Genomic DNA, 24,514 nt, shown 5'->3' with positions numbered 1-24,514 from the left:
ATATGAAGATGAGTCAGAGGAGGACTACAGATGCTGGACCACATTATTTCTTGTTCAGCCTGGTCATACAATGTGCCCTGAATTGAAAGTTTCTGGTCTCTTTGAAGACTGAGTTTGGCTGTGTGATGTTTTCCTGCAAGCCAGGCATGTGATGTTTTTCCCAGGCTGGCCTTTGAGAGGGCATGTGATGTTTTGCTGTGAGCTCTCACATGAGAGGGGCATGACTTGGCCAGCTGAGAACATCCATGGGTAGAGTCTGAGGAGGGGACATATATAGAGGCTCACACACAGTGAGATATTGCTTTTGGGGTTGACATCATTGCGCTGATCTTCATGCTTTGACGACAGTTGACTTTGCAGAGAGAAAGTCCCAGAGAGCTTCTCGGGGCAATCCAACTGAGTCTTGTGGCTTTCGCTGACTTTGTGTTGCTGCTCGGTGTTGGCTTTTGGCCTGCACTGCAGGTATCCTGAGGACTGAGTCTGGTAATCCCCTAAAGGCTCTTCAACCTTTATCCACAGGAAGTAGATAAAAGAGGTCTACAGCCCTTTTTCCTAATGTGTCAGGGGATTGAAAGGGAGGTAATGGTGCTTAAGAGCCCTAAGGAAAGTAGGTTCAGAAAAAAAAAATCTAAGCCTACAGTGCCCTGCCCTAAAGGAATAGCTGTACACTTTAGACAGAGATACTGTGAGCATAATATGGTGTAGGTGGGCTAGCAATTAGTCAGGAAACCCAGGCCCTAGATACAACCCATAAGCCAGTGGGCACAACCAGGCTGGTGCAGGCTGAAAAGCTCCATAGGAATACTGAAGAGATTTTAGAGAGTGCCCTGTGTGCTTGGGTGTCTACCTATAGCCAATAGCAGCCCTCTATGTTCTAGGTCTCCTAGTGGCAGCCCAGATATAGGACTGTGGGTGGTGAATAAGTAGCCCCAAGCATGCTATTATAAAATATTGACATCAAGGCCACTTTGGTGCCTTTTCTGCTTTTCCCTGAGACTTATTAGACATTGTATTAGACTTGTTAGACATTGTTTTTAGACATTGGTATATGTACAAAGATCACTATTCCCTGGCAGCAAGGACTTGACATCAGTTAACCTTTAAACCCATCATTTCTGGTGACAGTTTGAGAATAGTGGCACCTACTTTCTAGAAAAAAAACATATCAGAGGGAGGAGTTTTCTCCCAGGTGTTTCCCTGTCCACCTATGGTCAGGTAGTCCCAGTGTATACCATGTGCACTAGGTACAGGGGACACTCCTTTGTGGATTAGCTAGGACTGAGACAGAATACAAGCTGCAGTGGCAGAATTCTAGCATGGTGGAGCACTCAAGAGACTCCATGACACGGAGCCCCAAAATGTATCAACTGGAGGTTCAAATTTTGTAAATGTAAATAAGCCCACTGAGGTTCATTTGGCCTTCTCAATATTTAGCAGGGTCATTTTTGTTTACCGTAGCTTAGTTTTTGGTTCCAGGACACCACATGTTATCAATAGCTGCTTTCAGGGGCCTATGGTCATTGTGAAACACCCCCTACCCACCCCCACACAATTGTCCTGGTCATGGTACATTGGAGTGGTATGCTACTTTTGCGTTGTAGTTAACAAGTATCTTACAGAAGCATCTTATCAGAGGAAGTGTGTGCTTTGTTTCACAGTTTCAGAAGTTTTCCTTTGACTATGGACAGCTCTGTGTTTCTGAGTCCATGGTAAAGCACGACATAATGACAGCAGAATTATGAGGTAAAGGAACAACACCTCATGGCAGGCAGGAAGTAGTGACAATATAAGAGAAAGGGAGCCGTGGACAATGTCATTCCAATGACCTATCCTAGTAACCTAGTTTCTTCAGTAGACTTCTCCCAAGTTTTCAGATTCTCTTCATAGAGCAACACCAACTTGGGACCAAACTCTCAATACGAGACACTTACAAAGGGTGGAAGTGGGCATCATGTTTAATCCATGACAGGCATTGCTTTATACTCTTACTTACAGGGCCTTTAATCACTCATGGAGCAAAAGGTAACCCCTGTTTGAGTTTGGATGCATCCATAGATATACATGTAATTTGAAGGATCTTTAAAAATTAAGGCCAGAAAGTGATGGGCATTATGGAGGAACCAATGGACCACCAAGGTTACAAAGGTCGTGTGATCCTGGGTGGAAGGTGGACTACCACAGTCCTGTTCATTTCATAAAGTCTGGGGAAGCTCAATAGCTGTATGTTGGAAGACTGTTTTGGAATTAATGTCCCCATGTTTCTCTCAGAAAATAGAACTTGTAGATCTTAGAACTGTGCAATTATTGATTCACTATAGTTCTGAAACAGCTTTTCCTGGCATTAAAGAGGCTGGAACAGCCTCAGTGCAGAATATTCATTCTAGTGCCAAAGGATTTGTTAGAGATACATGATGATCTGGATCCAAGAGCCTTTATGTGTTCCTTTTCAGAAACTCTTTAGTTGAAAGGGCTTATTTTTGTTTGAGATCCGCAAGAGTTAGAGTCCCGGATGGCCTCATGGCTGGCCAACAAATAGAACTGTCCTGGCAGTTCCTCCTTTATAATTGTAGAAATGCTCTGAACTTTGAGGACTGGTCCTATGAAACAAAGTTTAAAAAAACATCCATTTGCTTAGTTTCTTATGCCTCTACCTCCATTCTCTATCCCTTATATGAATACCTTCCAACACTCCAAGTCTAGGTAGGATAAAAGGAACGTTAGTAGGGAGAGGGGATAGAGTTCTCTTTGGCTACTTAAACTTGGTTAGGGCCTTTGGTACTTTTAGGCAATACCAATTCCAGTTGTCAGGATATCTAGCAGTCCAGCAAACCAGCAACAGCAAACACAGCAGAAGGATAAATCAGCAACTGCACGAGGAGCAAAAGCCATCTTCTTAGAGTTTTTGGCTCTCTCTAGCTCTCTTATTTATACCCTCTTTAAGTCCTCAGAATTCCATTAACTGCAGCTGGCAAAGACCAGGTCCCTCTTCAAGCCACAGGAGGCAATTTTCAGCTATAGATAAACTAAGGCAGCCCCATATCTCATGCTTGGGATTAAAACGAAACAAAACAAAAAACATACTTACATAACATAACTGAGCTTTTAAAGAAAACAAAACTTCCACTACAGTAGGTGCTTTTCTCTCTGCAACTTAGCAGGCTTGCCTAAGGCTTAAGAAGTCATTCATTCCAGGTGTTTGTCAAAGAAACAAATTTCTTGGAAATATTGGAGTTTTGCGCAACTCTTGTCTGTGTTCTTATAAGCAAGCTCAGCTAAAATGGACCCGACATTAAATGACACAGTGATCTTTTCACAAACCTATAAAACCTGAATGTAGGAGGAAAAATTGGGTACTTGTCTGGGGCATATAGTTTTCTGGAAAGATCATTGCAAGAGGTCAGAAGGGACAGTCACCAGTTCATTAAACAGGAGATCACAGGAAATACAACCTAATCGATTTTAGAATACGACAACCGTCTTCCAAAGATAATGCTGAAAAGGAGTATCAGACCCTTACAATTCACTGACTGAATAGAATATTTCATCAAGATTCCAATTTTGAATTGAGACAACCATGGATTCCACCAATTTCCATTTTTGTAAATGAAATTTTAGTATAAAAATACTTGCAACTAAAAACACACACCAAAATTAACTAATCCCAAGGTCTACACAAATTAATGAACTTACAATCAGAATTAGCACCCGAAAGGGAGCTGGGAAGCAGCACAGTAAATCTTACAGTTTCAGTAGTAAATATATTTCATCGACTTATGCAAAAAGTATTAATGTGTGTTGGCCGATTTCATGTGAATTTGATACAAGCTAGAGTCCTTTTTGAAGAGGGAGCCTCAACTGAGGAGATGTCCCCATTGGTCTGGCCTGTGGCACATTTCTCTTCACTGATGTTTGGTGTAGGAGTCCCCAGCTCCTAGTGGGTGGTACCATCCCTGGGCTCACGGTCTTAGGTGCTGTATGGAAACAGGCTGAGCAAGCCATAAGGAGTAATCCAGTAAGCAGCACTCCTCCATGGTCTCTGCATAAGCTCTTGGCTCCAATTTCATGGCCTGTTTGAATTCTTGCCCCAATGTCCTTTGATGATGGACTGAGATATGCAAATGGAAATGAAATAAACCATTTTCTCTCCAGGTTGCTTATGATCATGGTATTTTATCACAACAACAGAAACGCTAACTAAGGCACCATGACAAAACTAGGACTAGAAAAATAACTATCTTTCTGTCTTCTTCCATATCTCAGATCTATTACCTGCATTCTCCCCTCCTTCGTCCCCTGGTACGAAGCCTTTCTTGTTCTCTTTTTTACTGTTTTACTGTACTAGACCTGTATGCTTCAGTACTACAACAAGCTTCATTTCCTTTCCAGTTTTTACACCTTTTGAAATAAATGTGCAATGACTGCAAATTCTCATGTAATACGATGTAATAATTTGTCCCGTGTATATATTTCAGGATGATCAAATAAATCTCAGAAAAACTAACATTTCTGTCTCCTTAAAATCTTAACGTTTTTGCTGTGGGAAGTATAAACTTTACTCTTCCAGTTTGTTTTTTTTTGGAAGGGATAATAAGTTGCATTCACACTAGCGTATAGGTGAGAGGTAAAAGATGATTCCTCCTAAGCGACTGTGTGTAAGTACCAGTTGTCCAGCCTCCTCATCCCCCTCCACTCCTTGCTCTTGAATTGTAGGTTCACTCATGAGTGTGATATGAATCAGTCAACAACATACATCTAATGCGCAAATATGGAAGAAAATCACAGTGACGGTCAGATGATGCAGTGTGTGCATCTGGCAAAATTCACATACAGGTAACAGTGTATAGACCAAGCAGGTTAGGTTTAGGAACATATCTGTAGAGCCACACACAAATGCATGTAACAACAGTTAATTAAAAAGAGGCCATGAACTTGAAAGAAAACAAAGAGGAATATATGGGAGGGTTCAGGAGGAGGAAAAGAGAAAATGACGTCCCAAAACAGTAATTTTTAAAACTCAGCATGTATGTATGCAGAAAAACACTCAATATTGGTGGAGTAGTAGTAGCTCAGTGCTTAAGAGCACTGGCTGCTCGTCCGTAGGACAAAGGTTCAGTTTCAGCACCACTGTGGTTGTTTACGACCTTCTGTAACTCCAGTCCCAGGGAGCCAACACCTTCCTTCGGGCCCCACAGGCAATGCATACAAGGGATACACCAACATACAGTCAGGAATGACGCTCATACACATAAGAGAGTGAACACCCACTCTGCAACTAAGGTACTTATTTCAACCTGATAAAGAGTGGCTCCAGAAAGCCAGAGGAAATATCTTATTTAAAAATTAAAACTTGTAATTCGCTGAAATTAAAAACATCTTTCAGAGACCTCATTTATATGGCTCAAACATAAGATAGAAAGCCGGGAATCCATTAAAAAAAAAAAAAAAGTGGGCAATTTCTTTAAAGAGACATGTTACCAAAGAAGAAAGATACATATGACAAGATGCATATTCTGTCAATGTCAGTTAAAACAACAATAACATTCCAGGAAGAGCATAACTAGGAGCTGCCTTACAGGGCTTAAATGATTCAACCCTAGAGAACCTTAGGCCGTATTTTAAAAATTGGCCACAAATGAGAACTCAGTCATTCTCCTCCTAGATATTTACCTAAGAGAAATGAAGGCATGCACTTTATCGTCACTTCCACACAAATGCTCATAGCTCTTCCGATTGTAAAAGCTAAAAAGCCAAAAGAGTCTCTCACTGCGTTGCCCCAGCTTCCCACAGTTCCCTTTGTTGCAAATTTGTTCAAAACTACACATGGCCTTCTGCTGAGGTTGTGTAAAAGCGATTCCCACAAAGGGAGTTTCCCAAGAGTCAGTGGAAGCTCTCATTGTGTTGTCCTTAATAACAGGGTGCACATCTGAGACCCCTCAGGTCTCTGCATGCTGGTGCTGCATCTGACTTGGGGACATTCATGCAGAAGTCAAGTGCAGTGCCCTTGAATCTCTTCAACATTGTTCCAATTTTGGTTTCCTAGGATGAAGGTTCCTTAGGATTTACTTGGTTTTGAAACCAGAATTGTGTTCTTCCCTGTCAAATGTTTTTCCAGCCTTCTAACAGCTATGCTTAGGTAGTGTCCTGAATGGCATTTGTCCATAAGATGAAATAGACGGCTGTGGCGAAGAGACAGACACCAGGTCAGCTCTTTCGACTCTCCAGGTAGTGGCCATTAGACTTCTATTGCTCAGGTAGCAATGGAAAAAAACTACACAGACTTCTCCAGCCTTGTGTTTATGTTCTGAAAACTAATCTCTTCACTTTTCCCCATCCAGAACCCACTGTTTGCACCCGCTACCACCACCAACCACCACCAGATCTCCTCAACTAGTGATAATTGGCCTTCCACCAAATTCCATGCGTACCAAGTTACACAGGTGCCATCCTGGTACAGTATTGATCCCGTGGGGACATATCATCTGGAACTGCATTGTCTTCTCATGACAGTGTTACCAGGTAAGCCTACCCCTAATTTGTATGATCTCACTAGAGAAAACTTGAATTGGATATGGTCTTTCTACAGGTGATTCAACATGACACCAAATTTTTATTTCAGATACACCTTAAAACACGAAATAAATAAGTCTTCACATGGAGGGTATTTTGTTTTGTTTTGTTTTTGTTTGTTTGTTTTATCCTTTTTGTAAGAGAGTTGACTTTATTCAATATAGGAGGTAGTTACTTCTTTATTTCTATCCTTGTGGGTGTTAATAGACATTGGCTATTCTTGGGGCATTATGTAATTGTCAGGGTCTACAGTTCTGTAAAGTATACATCTTCCACACTCTACTGTGTTTGTGTAACTGAATATTTCTGTATTTAGGCTTTTTTTGTCTAAAAAGGAACCTCTGTAAAATTGCTGCTGCACAATTTTAAACTTCCGTAATGTTTGGCTTTTACCCAAGGGTAAGAGAAAGTAGAATGTCCAGAATCTAATGGACACTTTATATAGCCCTGGAGTCAAGTAACAGTATACGGACTCTGCAGGTTATACTTAGGACTATGTATTTACATGGCTATCAAGGATTATTATCCTGTATTCTAACCTTATATTCCCAACAGAAGCCAAAGAAAGAGGAAAGCAGCCTTGGAAACTGGTCTGACATGTAGAGCCATTGTTAAGACATGATGTGTTCCCGCTGAAACCAAAAAATCACATAGAATACTCATGTGAAATAATGTCATAACAATGTTATAAACCCCAATATTACAAACATCCCTTTCTCTTAACCAGTATTAGTGACTACTGTTTTGTTTGTTTGTTTGTTTGTTTCTCACCAACAGTTCTAGCCTGTAGTTCTTCTTTCTTCCTGCTACGTAAAAGTAACCATGAAGGGCTGGACAGGGGGATCAGCAGTTAAAGACATTTGATACTTTTGTGAAGACCCAGATTTCATCCCTAGTACTCACATGGGAGCTCACAACTGTTTGTAACTCCAGTTCCAGAGGATCTGACACTCTCCTCTGGTTCCCATTGGTACCAGGGTTTCAAGTGATAGAAATTTGTACATGCAGGCAGAACACGTACATATAATACACATAAAAATTGAATAAATGCTTAAAATTTACTATGATACTTAATCATAGGATTTCCCTTCTCTTTATCAATATTCCATCCTAAACAAACCAAACTTGACTCAAATACTTAAGTCCTTTCTGGTGCCCTCCTACTCAGGTGTTGCTCTGTTTTCCCATGGGAAGCATTTGCCCTTGTTTCATATACAGGCATTGTGGTGGTTTGAAAAGAAAATGGCTCACAGGGAGTGACACTGTTAGGAGGTGTGGCCTTGTTGTAGTAGGTGTGGCTTTGTTGAAGGACATATGTCACTGTGGGGGTCAACTCTGAGATCTCCATGTTCAAACTACACCAAGTGTAGCACACATCCTCCTTCTGCTGGCTGCGGATCAAGATGTCGAACTCATAGCTCCTTCTCCAGCACCATGTTTGCCTGAATGTTGCCATGCTTCTCACCATGATGATAATAGACCAAACCTCTGAAAGTGTAAGCCAGGCCCAGTTAAATGTCTTCTTTTATTATAAGAGTTGCCATGCCAAACAGGATAGACACCAGAAGCGGTAGAAGAGAGGGAACAAGATGGGAGCCTACCACAAAGGTCCTCTGAATAACTCCACCCAGTGAGGAATGGAAGCAGATATTGAGACACATAGCCAAATGCTGGACAAAGCACAGGGAGTCAAATGGAAGAAGGGGTAGGTAGAAAGACCCAGAGGAGACAAGAGCTCCACAAAGAGACCAACAAAGCCAAAAACTCTGGGCCCAAGGGTGCCTTGCAGAGACTGATTCATCAAGCAAGGACTATGCATGGAGAGGACCTAGAACCCGCTCAGATATAGCCTAAAGGCATCTCAGGCTCCACGTGGGTTCCTGAGTAAAGGGAGCAGTGGCAGTCTCTGACATAAACTTGGTTACCTGCTCTTTGATCACTTCCCTCTGGCAGGGCAACCTAACCAGCCCACAGAGGAAGAGGATCCAGGTAGTCCTCATAAGACATGATAGGCTAGGGTCAGATAGTAGGGAAAAGACTTCCCTCATCCGTGGACAAGGGGAGAGGGATGGGGGTAGGGGAGAGAGGAAGGGAGGGTGGGACCGGGAGGAGATGAGTTACGAAGCTACAACCGGGATAAATGGTGAATCAAATTGTAGCAGTAGTAGTAATGATAATAATAATGAGTTGTCGTGTTCCCGATGTTTCTTCACAGCAATAAGCAATAGAAACCCTAAGACAGGAATGCTCCTGGCACCAGAGGTGAGTGCCTGATGGAGGACTAACTGTGGAAGGAAGGAAGGAAGGAAGGAAGGGAGGGAGGGAGGGAGGGAGGGAGGGAGGGAGGGAGGGAGGGAGGAAGCAAGGAAGGAAGGAAGGAAGGAAAGCTATAAATGAGAGGGAAAGGAGGGGATAGGAGAAGAAAGAAAAGGAAGGAGAATATAAGGGGAATACAAAGGGAAGAAAAGCAATTCAGGTCTTCCTGCTCTGTTTGGTGGCCTGAGTTACATGCAGCACTGTTGTGCATTGCATCGTTTCCCAGGGGACCCGGGGTGGGTGTATACCTCTTAAGGTGGCATTTCACTTTGAAGGTAGTCCTGACTTCTATCATCCAATATTCTGCCCTCAGACTTTTTCTTTTTCTTCTTCCTCCCTTGTTGGTCATCCTGGCACCCATGGATTTTTCTGGATCAAGGACCTCAACATAAGGCCAGACACAGTGAACCTGATAGAAGAGAAAGTGAGGAATGGTCTTGTACTCATTGGCACAGGAAAAGGCTTTCTGAACAAAACAGCCATGGCGTAAAAGTAAAAAAAAAAAAAAAAACAAAACAAAAAAAAAACAACAACAACAAAAAAAAAAAAAAAACACAAGGCAGCAAGAAAACAAAACAACCCAGTTTTCTTCCTCCCCTCCTGGTGCAGGCATGCATGCCTCTTTAAGCCACGTGGTGGCGCTCAAGCAGAGAGAAATGAGGACATGGTTTTTCTAGCTCAGAAGGTCTGGTCACTAGCCACATTCTGACTTAGGTCTTTTGTTCTCGCTGTACAGCTCCTTGGTTCTGTTCTAATGAGACTCATGCTACCTGGCCTAAGTCGTGTTCCTGAGAGGAGCAGTGGGTGGAGGGTACGGCAGAAAGCAACCACAACCATAGCGGCATTGTGCCTGTGGAGGTTTCCTAGCTGGTAGCACCGAAAGGAGGCATGTTTTATGTTATTTCATTTAAGGCTAATCCTCTCAACAGAAAGACATGTTTATTATCCTTATAATATGGACACAAATTTACCAAGATTAATTTAATGGCCAATGTCCCACAATTAGTGGAGATAGCAGATCTGAACCCAGAGGTATTACTGTAGCATTAGCTCTTAGCTGCAGTATTATGATAGATAAAAAAGTTAAGGTAACGATTTCTCTGCTCCCTCAGTTCTCCACAGGACAAGGGTTGGACCACAAGAGTATTATTTACTGGAAAATGCTGTAGAAGAATGATTTCTCTAGTTGAACTTAACAAAAATGAAAAAAAAATAACATCTAGATATTTCTATTTGCTTCAATAAGACAAGGAGCTAGAGCAAACACTAGGAAAATAGCAGAATATATCAGAAAGATATTTTAAAGCATGAAATTAAAGGGCACATTGCATTCAAGAATGGGTGACATAGAGATAAGCCTAGAGGAAAATGACCAGATAGTCCTATGTTTAGCCAAAATCTGAAAGGAATGAAGATCTGAAGCTTGGTAGTATATGCTTGTCTCAAGTTACCAAGCAGAAGCAACTCTGGTTAAAATTGGTCTGTGCTGGTGCAGCAATGTTCAGAAAGAGATTGGCAGCCTAGAGAATAAAAGTAGGTGGCCATATCAGAAGCTGCTGCCCAGGGTTCAAAAGTAAACACCAGTGAAAAATTGTGATTCTGCCCTCTGAGAAAGAGCAGCAAGGTCTTGACTGCGCAGATTTTGTCCTATATGCCTTGCTATACTGTTGCTGTCATGTCTCAGGATCATAGTACATACATATTCATATTTGGAGTGTTTCTGAAGCAAAAGCTATGACATTTGCTGCAATTCTCCAGCTGATATTGTCAAGAGCCATTTTGTCACCCTATTCAGAGAGCAGGATGTAATCTGCCAAGAATTATGGAGGTTTATGATTTGGGTGGAGAAGAGCATAGAATATTTATGAAAATACAACACAACAGACCTCTGAAGGGAGATTGAGGTCTAGTTGTAGGATCGGGGAACAGAATATGAGCATATTTTCAGGGACATATTATTGCTTAAAAGAGGAACTTCTTAGGGATTCTAGTAAGGTCATTCATGATGGCCCCAGACAAAACCATCCATAACTCTGAGAAGTTTTTTCTTATCATTGCTTTTTTCCGAGACAGCACTTGGCTAGACTGGAACTGGCTAACTATGTGCCTCATGGAGGAAAATCAACTAAACATGGGCAAAGGAGATCCTAAGAAGCTGAGACAGCAATGTCTTCATATGCATTCTTTGTGCAAACTTGCCAGGAAGAACACAAGAAGGTCAGTTTGCTTCTGTCAGATTCTCAGAGTTCTCCAAGAAGAGCTCAGAAAGATCAAAGACCAAACCTGTTAAAGAGACAGGGAAATTTGAAGACATGTCAAAGGCTGACATGAAATCCTACATCCACCCTCTCCCACGCCCCCCCCCAAAAAAAAACAACAACAACAAAAATAGTGCACCCAAGAGGGCTCCTTGGGCCTTCTTGTTCTGCCCCTAGTATCACCCGCAAATCAAAAGAGAGCACCTGACTTACCTACTGATCATGTTGCAAAGAAACAGAGAGAGACATGGAACGGCACTGCTGCGGATGACAAGAAGCCCTACAAAGAGTAGGCCGCCAAGGTGAAGGAGAAGTACCAAAAGGACACTTGCTGCCTGCAGAGCTAAAGAAAAACCTAGCGGGGTGGCCATGGCTGAAAAGAGCAAGAAAAGGAAGGAAGAGAAGGAGGAGGAAGAGGATGGGGAAGAGGAAGATGAGAACAATATGAAGAGGAAGAAGAGGAGCAGGAGGAGGGTGAATAAGTTGGTTCTAGCAAAATTTTTTCTTGTCTAGAAAGCATTTGTCCCGTGTACACAACTCACTCCTTTGAAAGAAAAAAAATGAAATGCAAGGCTGTGTAAGATCTGTTTTTAAACTATACAGTGTCTTTTTTTTTTGTCTAGTTAACCCATGTCTACTGAATGTGTCTTTGGATAGCCCTGTCCTGATGGTAGATTCAATGGCTAATCACGTTGCCTGGCACTGTCTGAGGTTGCAAATTGGCATGGAAATTTAAAGCAGGTTGTTGATGCACAGCACAATAGTTATACACGGAGACAGTATTTTGGGATTTTGACAGTAGTTTTTTTGTTTGTTTGTTTGTTTGTTTTGTTTTTTTTTCAGTTATCTGTGGAGCAGCTTATCTGAAGATAAATGTTCTGTTAACTGGATATCACTTTATAATTACAAAAAATAGGAGCTGTTTTGTTGACATTCTGAATGCTTTTAAGTAAATACAATTTTTTTACTTAAGCAAAAAGATTAGAAAGAACAAAGAAGAAAATGGCCACTTGCAAGAACAAAAGGGTTGTCTATTTTCTTTGTAGTACAATTAATATCAGAAGACTAAAGGACAGAGGCTGGGGAGAAGGCTCAGTTCCTAATGTGCTTGCCACAGAAACATGAGGCTCTGAGTTCGATCCTAAGAATCAACTTAAAATCCAAGCAAGATGATATGTTTTGTGATCTCAGCTCTGGGGAGATGGAGACTAGTGGATCCCTGGAGCTCATTGATCAGCTCCCCAGTTCTCCCCTTCTCCTGGAGACTAATCAGAGAGCTCCAGGCTTATCTTCAATGTCAAAAGGTAGAGCATCCAAAGAAGGATGCCTGACCTTGACCTCTGGTACTCATGCACGGGTGTACACTCACCCCAACACACAAAGAAGAGAAAAATTATAAAACTATTACACTAGCCAACAGTACCAGGACTGAATCGTTTAAAAATTAGTACAAAGAAAAAAAAATCTTTGGTTGATTTTAATTAGTATGCAAAGTTCCATTATTATATTTTCATACACAATTTGTTGTGTTGATCTTCTTCCCTGAGTCTGATAACTCATCCCTGCACTCTCTGGTACCCTTCCCCCACTAGTTATCCACTTTCAGCTTTCAGGGTGTTATTACCCCCCCTTTTTGTATTTTGCATATCATGTGCCTGTCTGATGCCCAAGAAGGTTAGAAGGGGCATCTGGCTCCCTGGATCTGGAGTTACAGATGCTTGTAAAATAACATGTGAGTGCTGGGAACCGCACCCAGATCCACTGCAAGTACAAAGCATGCCCTGGGCCATCTCCCAAGCAAACCCACTTATCTGTATTTCCTTTATTTTATTTTTTTACTGATTTTTTACCTTTTGGTTTTGGTGTTTTGTGTTTTTCAAGACAGGGTTTCTCTGTGTAGCTCTGACTGTCCTGGAACTCATACTTTAGACCAAGCTGGTTTTGAACCTCAAAGATCCACCTGCCTCTGCCACCACCTGGCACCACACTGCCCAGATTAGAGTCAGACTCATGCTTTGCTTCCTTCAGCAAATCCTACTTGAGTGTGGGATTTGATCATAAGTTTGTTTTAGCCAATACTTTGACATTAATGTGAATTACCATTCATTTTCTATTTTCTCCTTCTTATTGAAAATATTTTTCTCTTGTAATATATCCTGATTACTGTTTCCCCTCCCTCTACTCATCCCAGATGCTCCTCATCTCTTGTTCCATCCAGATTTACTCCCTTTCTGTCTCTCCTTAGAAAACAAACGGGCTTCATAGAGATAATGTTAAAACAAAATCTAATAAGATAAAGCAAAAACTAACACATCAAAATTGAACAAAACAAACAGAAGAAAAAGAGCCCAAGAGAAGGCACGAGAAACAGAGACCAACTCATTTGCGCACTCAGGAATGCCATAAAAACACTAAAGTGAAAGCCATGATATAGAAGTAGAAGAGCTGGCACAGATCCACGAGGGCCCTGGCAAGCTGCCTCAGTCTCTGTGAGGTCAAATGTCCTTTGATTATGTTGATTTAGAAGGCCTTGTCCTTTTATGTCCTCCATCCCCTCTGGCTCTTTCACTTTTTCTGCCTCCTCTTCTGCAAGCTTCCCTGAGCCCTGAGAGGAAAGTGTTGATTAATATATTCTTTTTAATGACAATGCAGCCACTCCTGATGTGAATGGGTAAACTAAGATCAGAAGGAAGGAGAGGAGGACCTCCCCTATCAGTGGACTTGGGGAGGGGCATACGTGAAGAAAGGGGAGGGAGGGTGGGCCTAGGAGGGGAGGAGGGGCTTAGGGGGCATACAAAGTGAATAAAGTGTAATTAGTAAAATAAAAAAAGATATCCTTTTTAGGGATGAGTGTTCCAAGGGTCACTCTACATAATGTGTGGCTCTGGGTCACTGCATTTGTTCTCATCTTCTGCAGGAGGAAGCTTCTCTGATGGTGGATGACCAAGGCACTGATCTGAAAGTATAGCAGAATATCCTTGTCATTTTACAGGTACTTTCTTAGAACAGTAGTACTTGGTTTTAACCTAACTCTCTGGGCTAGCTACTCTCTGTTTCTTGGTCACCCAAGCAGTTGTGGGTATGGGTTCCATCTCCTGGAATGGGCCTTAAGTCAAATCAGATATTGGTCGGTTACTCCCAGAAGCCACCATTGCACAAGCATTATTTTCAGCAAGAAACCATTACTAACCGAAAGGTTTGTTGGGTTCACATTTACATTTCTCTTTTGGTAGTGGTATGTTCCTGTGGAAAGCAAAAGGTTTTTCTCAAGCTGTGGATAGCTACTTGCTTGGCAAGCTTGGTTTTGTATAGATTATTCAGTGAAAAAATATGCTTTAGCCTTTACCTTGAAGAGAGAAGTAAGCAGGAGCTTTTGCCAAGTTTCTTTAACTTGTCTGTGAGACCTTGCACCATGTCTGCCATACAGGAATGTGGTCTTTGAAAACAAACTTACCTGTTTCATGAACTGTGTCCTTGGACCAATGTGAACTGCTCTTGCTTTGTCTTTAAAAAGGAATTGGAAATAAACTTGGCACTTTCAGTACTGACTGATAGCCCTCTCAAAACTATGCTAATTTTTTGACTCTTTCTCTTAACCTGTAATTTCTCAATCCCCACTCTCTCCCGAATTACCTATGGCTGGTTCCCTCACTGCTATGTTGTGCAGACAATTCAACTGGCCTTCCCTTAGGGACCTTCAGGGTCCTGACAGTGTCTTATGTCATTACCTACATCCTATGACATGATCTGGGCCAGCTACACAGTGACCTGTTGGCCACTCCCCCCTCTCTCTTGCTCTCTTGCTCTTTGGCTCTTACCTTCTCTTGCATCTCCTCTCTCTGTCAGAGTGCTCCCACCATCTCTCTGTCTCTCTCTGTCTCTCTCTGTCTCTCTCTGTCTCTCTCTCTCTGTCTCTCTGTGTGTGTGTCTCTCTTTTTTGTGTGCGTGGCATTTTTATCTAAATACTAACATTGGTGCTGAAACCTGTGAAGGGCCTTTCTATCAATGTTCAGACATGCTATAATTCCTCTTCATATGCCCTCCCATAGCAACTCTTTCTCTGGCAACCTTATCTCCAGCTGTTTTCATGATCACTTAACTTGTTTGCCTGCCCCTGCTGCTGCCACAGGCATCTGTCCAGCTGAGAACTTTTTCTCTCCTACCCCATCATCTGCTCTGGTCTTTCAGCTTGCTGGTGCTGGACTTCACTATTAGGTAAGCCGGGCCTCGGGACCTATCCTCACAGCATAGAGGGTTTTAAAACTGCTCTCAAAGGGCTTTAAATTTTGCCACTGCCTCGGGCCCCAAGAATTAGGGTTTTAATTTCCCAACTCTCTTAGGTGTGGAGCAGGGTTTTTGAAAAGTGCCAACATCCACCCAGCCGTGCCACCCATGGAAAGTTTAGAACTGCTGTCACACAGGGACCGCCATGCCATCAGCAAGGCCCCGGGTGATCAGACCCTGGTCTCACTATGCAGGGGGCCCTCACTGCACATGGCAAACCAACACGTTGGTTTTAACATACAGAAGCCATGCCATGCGATTACCCCTCCCCAACTCTTACAAAACTCTAAGTCATGAGTTCTAAACACTGGCTTTCAAAATATTTCTGACCTCTAAGCTCCTACTTCCTAGATTAAAAAAAAAATCTTCTCAATTTCTACACTCTAATCTCTCTCTCTCTCTCTCTCTCTCTCTCTCTCTCTCTCTCTATATATATATATATATATATATATATATATATATATATTTAATGCTGTAAGTTCTAATTTAACAATTTGTATAATCAGCTCAATGGATTTGCATTTATAAGACTTCCTTAGTCATAACTGTTTATTTTATCTCCTTTTAGACTAAAAGCAACAAGTCTCATTGTAAATGGGTATGGATTTTTATATAAATTTAAAGTCGAATTTTTACAACCTGCTATTATGTATGATTCAACCCTGGTTCAAAGTAATTTTTATATGATGCTAAAATTTTAAGTTATAAAGGTCTATTCAAATAAAACTAATTTAAAATGTACATCTAATTGCCTGTGTCTTTATCAATTCCTAAGTGAATGAATGTTGTTTCTCCTGTCACGCATGAGCTGCCTGTGATCCGGATCCACCACTAGGCTTTCCAGCCAACAGATTTGGTATAATAAATTAAAATGTAATTTTAAAATTGCTTTATACTCTTCTAATATGTTTTTGTTTATTCTAAATCTCATAAGCCAGGGGTTACTACATCCAAGTTTTTACTAATACTCTAAGAACTTTTAATTTTAGAGGCATTTATTTATTTATTTGTGTTAAACTTGGTTATTGTGCTACATCTTCACTATTATGTTTAAAATAGGCTTGTTCTTATTTTCTAACTATGATAACATTATTAATCTAGACTTTTTAAGCTATGGACTTTTTATAAGCTTATAAGTTTTTTACAAGCTATGGACTTTTTTTTTGCCAAAACAACAAACAACAAAAAGGTTTATACTAAAGGTTGATAATCCCATTAAGATATAAAATTATATGGAATAAATACATTTTTACATAATTCTAACAGAAATATTGAAAAACAAAATGTAAATATGTTATTTGTCACTATTGTGAAGGGTGTTGTTTTCCTAAATTCATTTATTTAATTTTTATTTTAATGAATTACAGTTTATTCACTTTGTATCCTAGCTGTAGCTACCTACCTCATCCCCTCCAAATCCCACCTTCCCTCACTCTTTTTCTCCTATGTCTCTCCCCCAGTCCAATGATAGGGGAGGACCTCCTTCCCTTCCATCTGACCCTAGTCTATCAGGTTTCATCAGGACTGGCTTCATTGTCTTCCTCTGTGGACTGGTAAAGCTGCTTCTCTCTCAGATGGAGGTGATCAAAGAGCCAGCCCATGAGTTCATATCATAGATGGTCCCTCTTCCTGTTACTGGGGAACCCTCTTGGACACTGAGCTGCCATGGGCTACTTCTGTGCAGGGGTTCTAGGTTATATCCATGCATGGTCCTTGTTTCAAGTAGCAGTCTCAAAAAGGACCTTTATGCCCAGATTTTTTGGTTCTGTTGCTCTCCTTGTGGAACTCCTGTTCCCTGCAGGTCTTTTTGTCCCCCCCCCCTTAAAATCTGTACACCTAAGGAAACTAATCAAGAAGGAGGGACCTGGGTAAGATGCTCAATCTTCATTCAAAAAGGCAAATGGGGCAGATATTGGAAGAGGGAGAAAACAGGGAATAGGACAGGAGCCTATCACAGAGGGCCTCTGAAATACTCTACCCTGCAGGGTTTCAAAGCAGATGCTGAGGCTCATAACCAAACTTTGGACACAGTGCAGGGAATCTTATGAAAGTAGCTATGGACTTTTTATATACTAAATCATACAGGGAACTGTTACACTCTTAATTTGGTGGACTATGTTTATGACTTTTAAGACCCCACCCTAACAGGGTCACAACCTAAAGTCCTAATATTTGATAGTTAATGAATGCAAGTTAATAGTCAGCCATCTCATAGATGATCAAGTCCTCTAACATGTCCAAAAAATATGTGTAGTCCTACAGATGCAAACATGGTCTCACTGTCATCTTTAATTAACAGCTGAGAATGGACCGTGCTTCACTGGAGTTGGCCATACAGGAGTTGGCAAACTTAATGAGAGGAGCCTTCCAGACAGGCTCATCTACAGCAAAAACTATGCTCCAGAACTTGGCTGTTTCCCGAACAGAAAACAAGAGGACTGCAATGCCCCATCCCACCAGGGTATAGTCAAAAGTCAACTCTGCCAGGTTACTGTTTCAAATGCAGCCAAAGGTGATGCTGGTCAGGAAGCTGTCCCAATGAGTCATGGCTGCCTGCTGCCTGACTGGCTTTTGGAGTAAAACTGCTTCCATGCCAGGCTTGTCCTCTGTGTCCAGCCATGGAGGCTCAATTAGCACAAGAACCACAGACACTTCCAGCCTTCCAGCCCCTTGGCCTGGCAGGGGACAAATGGCTCCTACATTCAGTGACCTCCACCACCTTCACCCAGCTCAGGGTAACATTGCAGGTCTGTTTTGGCCTTACAGTCCTGCCCCACAGACATACTGCCATCTTCTGTGTTGGGAGACTTCAGATGCCTTCTCAGTTCTCCTCATATGCAGGAGACCAGGCTTTAAGCCTCACTCAGCGTTGCTATTCTCAGGTTTAGACAGTCTAGTTTGCTATCAGACTCAAAAAGCAGGCCTCAGATGTAACCTTTTACCATCTCTTTAACTAAAGAACAATAAATGTTCATAGCAGTCTCACATATGTCTCATGGTAAATAACTAGATACAAAGGCCTAAGGTTGGTAAACGTAAGTTAAACATTTTTGAGGGTCTAAGAAAGTATTTTAAGGTTGGTTAATGCTAGTTATGAATGGAGGGTTTAAGAAAGCTTGAGAAGTTTAAGAAAGTTTGACGCTCCAAGAAAGTGTTTTAACGTTGGTAAATGCAAACTTAAATATTGGTTAAGCCTCTTTTCCATAATGTATAATCATACTAAAAGTTAAGGCCAAGTGAGATTTTTGCCCCTTCTACTTCAAGAAAGGCTTCTGTCTTCCCAGATCTCTCCTTAGAGAGTGTTTATGCTGTTAACACAAAGGTGTGTGTCTCCTGCCTTTTCTACAATGCATATTTCAATGCCTATTACAATGGTGATGCTAACATGTCTAAAGTTTTATCTCCTTTATAAAACTTCAAAGGAGTCTTGTAAGCTGCAGAAAATCCACCCGAATCCAGCTCTCAGGTCAATTGGGCTCCAGATAAGTACCGCACCATTGTCTATCTCAAAAGGTGGGATTCCACCCCCTTTTCCCTGATTTTGAGACTCCTCTTTCCTGGCTACCCAATCGCCACATCCATACATCCAACCCCAGAAGACTGATGAGTTCCCTTCCATGGTTGGCATAAATGTTCCCCCTTTTCTGAGAGACTGACCAGTATCTCTCTGTCTCACTGGGGATCAGAGGTACCCTTCCTTCTCACCAACCCTCAAACAGATGCCTTCCCTTCTGTGAATAATCTTGTTTTTTTTATTTTTTTTTATTTATTTTATAATGACACGGTCTCTCAGCTTTTCCTTTCCTTTAGCACAATGGATGTGCCCTCACGAAATCCTAGTACTAGGTGAGCCATATTTCCCAGGAGTCTTCCCTGTGGCCCCTGGCACTGCTCGTGAAAACCTGGTTTGCCAGCTTGTGGCCCCGGACCTCTGGTTCTCCTGTACTTTGTGGAGACACCACAAAGACTGGCAGAACTGACTTTTCTCTTTCGGCCCATGGGAATCATGTCTTCCACCATGTCCTTTGAGGTGCCTTCTAAATAATTTTACATCCCTAATCTAGTGCCCTAGCTTGCAAAATTAAAATAGTCACACTTGTAATGTTTCGAAAATAACCCCAGGAGAGAGAGCACGTTGCCTACGGCAACACATTTTGGGAGGAGGATGGCGAGCCCGTGGGTGCAGCGCGCAGCAGGCAAGCCCCGTGGGTGCAGCGCGCAGCTGCAGGACCCACGCCCCGCCCCGCGCGCGCGCCTGGGGAGGTGGTGCCAGGGCCGCTGTTCCTCTGCCTTTGCCAGGCTGGAGGCTCCTGGCCGCTGCTGCGATCTCCCTCAGTAGAGCAGAGGATGCCGGTGAGGCACCCGGCGGCGGGCCGCTGGAGATCGAGTGGAGACTGGAGCTTTGCAGGCTGAATCCTTGACCACAGGTGGCGGAGCCGCGGCCTGAGGTGGACTCTGAGGCCGCCAGAGCGGGGTGCTGTGCAGGAACCGTTGGCCCCGGGAGTGAAGGAGCACTTGAGGAGGTTTCAGCAGGCCTGGCGCCCAAGCTCCCCGAGTGTGGATCTAGGGATTAGGGACTGGGCGCGATGAGGAGCAGGAGTAACTCGGGAGTCCGCCTGGACGGCTATGCTAGGCTGGTGCATCAGACCATCCTGTGCCATCAGGTGAGTGTAGGCAAGGCTGAAGTGTGAGCAGCTGGACACTGACCCTGGGTGAACCCTGGAATGCTTTTGCCTCTGGGGAGGCCCTAAGAGGTCCCGAAGGAAAGTTATGTGCTGAACGTGGAGTAGAGCAAACTGTGGCATGAAAAGCCACAATCCCCCCACCTCAACCCCTCTTCAGTTATTCCAGATAGTTTCTGAGCTCATAGGTAACCGCGCCCCCTGCCCCCCTCCCCAGCTACAGCTGGGTTCCAGGAGCAGAGCTGCAAGGGGCGATAACGCTTGTTATCCCCTTGATAACCCTTACCCCCAAGATGCAGGCCAATATTTAGCCATCCTAAGAGACCTTATGCTACTGTGAAGGTATTTTTCTTTGTATCTTTGTGTATTCTTTCATTGTTTGGCTCAGTGGTCTAGGCTGGCCTTGAATTTAGGAATCCTCCAGCCACAGCCTTCAGCATTTGCATAACAGACCACAAGCTAGTGGGTTTTTTGGTTTGTTTCCTAAGTTGTTTTAGTTTTGTTTGTTTCTTTGTTTGAATATTTGGATTTCACCATGTAGCCCAGGCTGCCTGCAAACTCACCATCCTCTTGCTCCATCTCCCCAGTGCTGGGATTACAGGTATGTACCACTGCACCTGGATTATATATTCCTTTGGGGGTTGTTGGTTTGTTTTTGAAACCAAGTCTTTGTAGCCTATGATGGCTTGAAACTCACTGTAGCCAAGGCTGCTGACCTTGAAATAGAATCAGTCTTCCTGCTTTAGACTCTCCAGTGGGGGAATTATAAGCATTATTATAAATATATTATAACTATATATATAAATATATATAGTTCTAAATATATTTTCCTATACCTTCAGATTTTTCATTGGTAGTTGAATTTAACTAAAAAATTACATTTTTCTGTAAATCGGCACTTAGCAATAGCCTTAGTAATACAGTTGCTACTACCTTAATAATGTCCTTAATTATTTTAATAATACCTACATTTTGGACCTGTAAACTTTCAGCCAGCTCTTTCCTTATTCATGTGGAGAGAGAACAAATTTCCTGTGAAAATCTGAGTATGTTCTGCAATGCTGATTAGAAACAGCAGCACACTGACTAGTCCATAATACTCTTTTGTGTACCTGAAACTTGCTGAGTAAGTTCCATGGTATCAAATTGAGGTGATTGACTTGAATATGCTGGTCATTTCACAGTACATTCATGTATGTGTGTCAAGTCATCATTTTGCACACTGTAAGTATGTACAGTTTTTATTTTCAAGTATAACTCGGTAAAGCTGGGGGATGATATCTGCCTGCAACTGGTCAAAAGAGAAGAGGGTTCTAAAACTCAAGATTGCGAAGTACTCCATGGATTCTGTTTACTTTAACACTGTGGGGTTAGCTGCCTATCTTCTTGACTGTTGTTGCAGAATCCAGTGACAGGCTTGCTTCCGGCAAGCTATGACCAGAAAGATGCCTGGGTCCGAGATAATGTGTACAGCATCCTGGCTGTGTGGGGTTTGGGCATGGCATATCGGAAGAATGCAGACCGTGATGAGGACAAGGCAAAGGCCTATGAACTGGAGCAGGTAATCAAAACAATTATATAGAGACGTGATACTATGTGTACCTATAGTAGGGGGTCAGGAGTTCAAGGAAATATGGTCCTATACCACCTTGCTGGAATTGCATTCTATAAAAAATTTCCTGTACTGTAACTGAAGTGGTTTTGGTTTGGTTTGGTTATTGCAGTGGCAACTTGAAACCTGCTGGTTCAAGGAAAAGGGTTCAGTATGTTGATTACTTTTGAAAATCTACCTGGATGTATTTCCTAAAATTAGTAAATCCTCTAAGAGCATTTTCAGGTTCCCCCACTTTATTTTCACTGGGAAGGATATTTGGGAGCACATATGCACTGTTTTACTTATTTTTGAAAATAATTGTATCTGTGAGTGGCACTGACACACATCAACAAACGGGCTTTCCTCATTAGACAAAAATAATGACTTTGCTGATCTTCATGCCTGTGGCCAGTATTGAGCCCACTGCCTGCCTGCGGACAAAGTGAGGTCAGAGTCAGCAGGTCACTTTAGGCCAACTTTTAAGGCACCTTCCCCTCAATAAATTAGCATCCTTTACAGAACTTCTGAAAACAGAGGGAATGCATCCTCTGAAGTGTCTCAAAAGGCAATCATTTGTCATCATGTGGACTTCACAATACCTTTCATGATAAAGTGCTCTGCCGTTAGTTATAAGTATATGTAGATCCTCTTCTGTTAGTGAGAAGGAGCCTTATCACGCCAGCTGCTTTCACCTGTCAGCTCCCTTGAACTTAGGAAATAAGAGCTTCAGCTATGATCTGTAAATCAGGATATTGGGATGTGGCTGTTTTTAAGAGCAGCGATATATTCAGAAGTTGTAGTTCCTGGCAGTCAGACAAGCCTGGCTGTGTTATCTTCAGCAGCAGCAGGTTTTGGAATTCTTTCAAGCCATTACTGAGAGAGGCAAAACATTGTTGGAGTTTTTGTTCTGGCTGAGGAAGTACAGGCTTTCATAGAAATAATGCCATAGGAGAAAACTGGAAAACATAGGGAGTAAATTCTTTAAAACCCCCTAGTCCTGTGTGCTACCCTGAATCATGTGCTATTTTGATCTCAATAGTTTGCTCCTTGTTTTGATTTGCTATAAATTAATATCAGTACGTTAATGATGTGCCTGATATAATTTGATCAATTTTTTCAACATTATTAGAATAAATCTGTTATCCCATCATTGTGCAGAGTTGGTGTCTTTCCTTATTTGACCTAAATGGAAAAATGAGGAAAAAAGTGAATTGCCAGCTCTAAAACATTAGTGGCCTGTTATATAACCTTTCCTATAGCTGAGAAATATTTTTATATCACCATATTTGTAACTTTGGAATGTTTGAGAACCTTATGAAAATGGGAAACAGTTTCAGAAAACAAAAGTTCCTGTGGGAATTCTAAACTTTATATGGACTTGTTTTATGAATCCAAACAAATTTGATTATCGGGTCTTATGTTTAAAAAAAAACAATTCAGCATTAATCTAGACTGGGGATTAAAAACCCACCCATCTTTGCAAATGATCAGAGAGTGAATGTCTTTGGTATATATGTCACTTGTTTTTAATTACTCAGTTCTGTAGGTATAGCAGAAAAGAACCAGAGATAATATGTAAAACACTAGCACGGAGATGTTTCAATAAAACTTTATTTACAAAAACAGTGATGGGAGTGATGGGCTGGATTTGTCCCTGACTCAGATGAGTAATTCTCAGCTCTGGCTGTACATTGGGATTACTCGGAACACTTTTCAGAGATATTCTTACTGGAATGTACTTTAATTAAATTAGAATCTGGAAATTACATCCATGATCATTAGTATTTTTTAGTTACCTAGGTGATTTTAATATAGGCAGATCTAATAATGTGCCTAGATAACAACTGATCTATGACTAGTAAATGAACATAAAATAAATCCAATACATCCACAGATTAAATTTCTACCTGCTGCCAACTCGCCATTACTGTGTGGATTTTCCCCAAAACATTGTCAGTCATTTATGCCATTTCCTCCAAATCTCATTTTGGCTTCTCTCTCATAAAATCAGAGAATAGACGAGAAATGTGGATGGATTTAAGTAACTTCCTTATTTTATGTTGGAAACAGTTATGCACAAGTATACTTTTACAAATGTCCCCTCTCTTGAGCATATACATAAAGTCTCAGCTATAAAAAAATAAATACTCAGGCAAATCGAGATCTCTTTGGCAGCCTCCACTTCTGGTTCTTTCTCAGTTTATTCTCTTTATATCATCTCTCGTCTTTTTTTATGGCTTTTCTATTACCTTTATGAGAATGATTGCCAGCTCTCTTCAACTCTGATTGCAGTTGAGATTCAATCTCCGGTTTTTATTTGTCTGCTCACTAGTCTTCTCTGTGGGTCCTGTGGTTCATCAAACTTTGTGTGCCAGAAAACCCACCTTTCCAAGTAAAGCAAAGTACAATACTCTCCCAAGTAGTAGCAAGTGTTTCTCTTCATGGTCACCCTCAAGGTATTACTTGAAAAATTTTCAAGGTATGATCTGTGGAACATGAGGCTGATTTAAGCTCTTCTACACCAGGAAACAGAAAGTTTTGTGGAGAATTGGAGAAAGTGTTCCACGCTGTGATGTTCTGAAACACACTCCCTACTCACGCCAGGCATGCATGTATGTGCACATAATCAAATCACTCGTACATACAAAGTGAAAAACGAATCTTTAAAACTAAAATGAAATTTTAAATAGAAACATGCTGTGGAGGCTGTCAGGCTGTAGGATCCTTAGAGCCTTGGAATGACTTGCTCCTGTTCTTGAGGTGGATTCTCCTCTATTTGGTGGCAGGTTTGTTTTTAGGTAGAACTGCCTGCA

General features: G+C 41.8%; 1 protein-coding gene and 1 pseudogene across 8 annotated transcripts in view; both read left to right on the top strand.

Annotated features, from left to right (window-relative positions):
• The first annotated feature begins 11,014 nt into the window (after positions 1-11,014).
• LOC132650103 (high mobility group protein B1-like) lies at positions 11,015-11,623 on the top strand (annotated as a pseudogene).
• Positions 11,624-19,675: 8,052 nt separating this feature from the next.
• The window catches only part of LOC110543601 (phosphorylase b kinase regulatory subunit alpha, skeletal muscle isoform-like), a 137,158-nt gene continuing 132,319 nt past the window's right edge, over positions 19,676-24,514 (top strand). For all 8 annotated transcript variants that reach the window (XR_009588533.1, XR_009588535.1, XR_009588534.1 and 5 more), the window contains exons 1-2: positions 19,676-20,089; positions 21,510-21,668. Coding sequence is in view for 2 of the 8 variants with exons in the window: in XM_060375709.1 (XP_060231692.1) it covers positions 20,012-20,089; positions 21,510-21,668 (237 nt within the window). In the remaining 6 variants the exon portion in view is untranslated. The remainder of the gene's footprint in view (positions 20,090-21,509; positions 21,669-24,514) is intronic.

The sequence above is a fragment of the Meriones unguiculatus genome, chromosome X (genome assembly GCF_030254825.1).
Source record: "Meriones unguiculatus strain TT.TT164.6M chromosome X, Bangor_MerUng_6.1, whole genome shotgun sequence".
NCBI lineage: Eukaryota > Metazoa > Chordata > Mammalia > Rodentia > Muridae > Meriones > Meriones unguiculatus.
The sequence above is the reverse complement of the archived record's forward strand: the minus strand, read 5'-3'. Positions and strand labels throughout refer to the sequence as shown.